Raw genomic sequence first — 3653 nt, 5'->3', positions numbered from 1 at the left:
TATTTGTCACTGGAAAGGAGACAAAAAAAAAAGACAAATAATTTACACCATGAAAATACTATCATAACAACGTACTTGAAAATGAAACTCAATTTAGAGGGTGGCATTTCGCTTTCCCTTTGCTGTCCTTTTACAGACTGATCACTAGATTCCATCGAATCCTCATTTGCCTGAAAGGCCAACAAAAGGACTATATATATATCATTGGAGTTAAAATCTCTCCAGTACCACTGTTTCCTCATCACCTCAGTTATCAATTTACCACTAAAATGAGGTGATGAAACTTTCTACTAGTACTAGCTAGTACTTGTTGATCACCTTAGTGTGAGATGCGAAAATTTCGACAGCATGACTTTCTCTGCAATGCAATCCTATGCAAACTTCACATTTCCTAATCACCTCCAGCCAAGACCCTTGCTTCCAAAAACTCAGCAGCTCCCACCGTTTCCCTCGAATTTCGCCAAAAAATCAAACGGCACTGGTCTTCTGGACTTTAAACGTCTAAGCATATCGTCGTCTCTTCAAGGTTTTAATTTCTTAGATGAATCGAGAGATAGGAAACCACGAGAGTCATTGGTCCCCTGCAAAGCCTACGAAGCCCATCGGTTTCAGCTGCCGATACAGATAAACATCGAATTCGACAAAGAAGCTAGGGAAGTTGCAGCTCAAAAGCTAAAGATTGGGCTCTACTTTGCTTCATGGTGGGCCTTGAATGTGGTATTCAACATATACAATAAGAAGGTCCTCAATGCCTTTCCCTTCCCATGGCTCACTTCAACTCTGTGTTTGGCAACTGGGTCTCTCATGATGTTGCTCTGCTGGGCTACTAAGATCACTGAAGCACCAAAGACCGATCTCAACTTCTGGAAAGCTCTATTGCCGGTAAGCATAGGCTCGGGGCCAGTTTAATTCGATTTTTCATTTTTCCCTTCTTGTTGGAACAAAACAATGAAAAGCGTGGGGCCGGATCATCTTACATTCCCGGGAAAAAAATGAAAGGTCAAGATTTTGCATTTTGTGTTCGTCCCGGCCAAATACGATGGCTGGGACAAGTACATTTTGTAAAGCTTCTCAAGAAGATTATTCATGTCAAAAATCATGACAGTTTTGGATGACAGTTATCTTGAACATTACATAGAAACACTAGTTTCGAAATCATTTGTTTCAAGATAAATATATATATTTCGGTTAAACTGCATTACCATATTTCTGTCAAACTACACCTATAGCGATTATCTTAAAATCATCTCTTTTTTCAGACAATCGCTATAGTGCCCTTATGAAACAACAATAGCGACAAGCCCCTAAAAACTACACCTACATCTCTCTCTCTCTCCCTCCACAAAAAGCGGGACCCTAAGAGCATTCGCATCAAACTCTTTAAATTTCAGACCAAAATACACCTTAAAAGACCACTTTATTATTTTAGCTACTCACTTTTAAAATGCACATTGCATCAGGCTCTCTATTTTAACATGTGATCTATTACTATATTACTTTTTCCTTTTTTCAATATAATACTATTGAGATGTGGGGCCAGAGCCATGTGAGGAAACGAAGAGAAACACCTTAAAGTATAATAAAAAATTGGTTAACCTATGAACAGTTGCTCACTACAAGAGCCGAGCAAATGTAGCAATTGTTTCTTTAACCTATGAACAAGCGAGACTAATGCACCACTTTCCCCCCCTTTTACTCGTTATTATAGTTTTATAGGAGCAGTAACGAGCCTAGTGTGGATGCCCTAATGCAAAATGAATCATCCTCTCTGTGTCGCCAGTTTCTTTTTTTCCTTTTTGCTTCCAAAAATATTAAAACGTGTTCTTACGGTCAAAATTGGATTGTTAGGTGGCTGTGGCACATACAATTGGGCATGTGGCAGCGACAGTGAGCATGTCAAAGGTTGCAGTTTCATTCAGTCACATAATCAAGAGTGGTGAACCTGCTTTCAGTGTTCTGGTCTCCAGATTTTTCCTGGGCGAGGCTTTTCCGCTGGCAGTTTACCTCTCTCTCCTCCCGATTATTGGCGGTTGTGCTCTTGCTGCAGCCAACGAGCTAAATTTCAACTTGACCGGTATGGAAGGAAACTTAAATCAATTAAGCTTCGAGATGCCAATGTTATAAAATGCAGATCTGAAACTAGTTTCTGAATTTGGGTATGGCCTACTTAATTGCAGGGTTCATAGAGGGTATGATAGCGAACTTGGCATTCGTTTTTCGAAACATTTTTTCAAAGAGAGGGATGGACTCCGTCGGGGGAGTGAACTACTATGCTTGCCTTTCCATGATGTCCCTTTTGATTCTCACCCCATTTGCAATTGCTACGGAGGGTCCTCAAATATGGGCAGCTGGCTGGGACAAAGCAGTTTCTCAAATTGGACCTAATTTCATATGGTAAGAAACTTGTTTTTGGGCATTTATGCATTACCCTTGTCTTTATAATGAAATATGCTCTGACTTTTGTTTTCATTATTTGACTCTGAACTGTGAAAATGCAGGTGGGTGGCGGCACAAACTGTATTCTATCACTTGTACAATCAAGTCTCATACATGTCCCTAAATGAGACATCACCCTTGACATTTAGCATTGGGAATGTTATAATGAGGAGAATTTCTGTTATAGTTGCTTCCATTGTAATTTTTCAAACGTCGGTACAACCGATCAACGCACTCGGAGCTGCCATCGCGATTTTTGGAACTTTTCTCTACTCGCAGGTACATTTCTCCATTCCTGTTCTGGTAGCGTTAAAAGTTCGTACATGTGTAGCAATTCTTCAGAGCAGCACATTTCACAACATAAAAGTACTATCCGAAGGAAATCGTTCTAATATATTCTTCCACGTTTATGCAGGCAAAGAAGTGAAAGATTGACCACGGCGAAAGAATGCAGAAATTGGTCCAAAATTTACCATGGAGATATTTACAAGTTGATGTTATGAATTTTTGCTAGCTACAGGCTAGCTATAGGATCAGAAATAGCATATCTCATGCTATAGATCGATGGAAAAATAAAACGTAGGACTAGTAAAAGTGAGGGAAAAAGAAAAGGTTCACTACGGGGGAAGAGCAACAGGTGTTTTTTTTTTTCCCCCTGTGTTGTAATCTGTAAAGTCAGTAGTCAACCAGGGCTGTTTATTTTTTTTTACTCTCTCAAGTTTTTTTCCCCCTATGTTGTAATCTGTAAAGTCAGTAGTCAACCAGGGCTGTTTATGTTTTTTACTCTCTCAAGTTTTTTTTACCAATTCTAGAGTTGAATCTAATTTTCTGAAGCACTCAAATGCTTGGTCATCGGAGCTGCTAGTAAAAGTTGTTGCTTAGTTGGTGTTAAAGATATCAATCTGAGGAGAAGTTTTTCGGTGCCGGGTGGATACCACACACACGTGGTACCTGTTGGCGATCTCAGCCGTCTAAATGTGTTTTGGACGGTTTGGATTTTAGAGAGAGAAAAAGAAGAGAGGGAAGAAATAAATCTGGGCCGTCCAAATACGTTTGGACGACTGGAATCGCCGACGGATACCACCACTTGGTAGCCGCTCAGCACCCAAAAATGTCTCCAATTGATATGAGAGGAACAAGAAATTTTTATTTGTTTTAATAGATTGAGAATTAGTTGTTTTTGGGGTTTTTTCATTTGCCAAAACAATCGTAGTTCG

The 3653-nt window shown here is 39.7% G+C and overlaps 1 protein-coding gene across 1 annotated transcript; it reads left to right on the top strand.

Moving 5' to 3' along the window:
• The first annotated feature begins 285 nt into the window (after positions 1 to 285).
• On the top strand, positions 286 to 3242 carry LOC131330677 (glucose-6-phosphate/phosphate translocator 2, chloroplastic-like). Its single transcript, XM_058364351.1, has 5 exons — positions 286 to 882; positions 1849 to 2074; positions 2178 to 2394; positions 2499 to 2715; positions 2852 to 3242. The coding sequence occupies exons 1-5, from the start codon at positions 349 to 351 to the stop codon at positions 2861 to 2863; spliced, it is 1206 nt and encodes a 401-aa protein (XP_058220334.1). The 5' UTR covers positions 286 to 348; the 3' UTR covers positions 2864 to 3242.
• Positions 3243 to 3653: the final 411 nt, after the last annotated feature.

Source organism: Rhododendron vialii, chromosome 6a, assembly GCF_030253575.1.
Source record: "Rhododendron vialii isolate Sample 1 chromosome 6a, ASM3025357v1".
NCBI lineage: Eukaryota > Viridiplantae > Streptophyta > Magnoliopsida > Ericales > Ericaceae > Rhododendron > Rhododendron vialii.
Note: the sequence above shows the minus strand (reverse complement) of the source record. Positions and strands in the feature narration are given on the sequence as shown.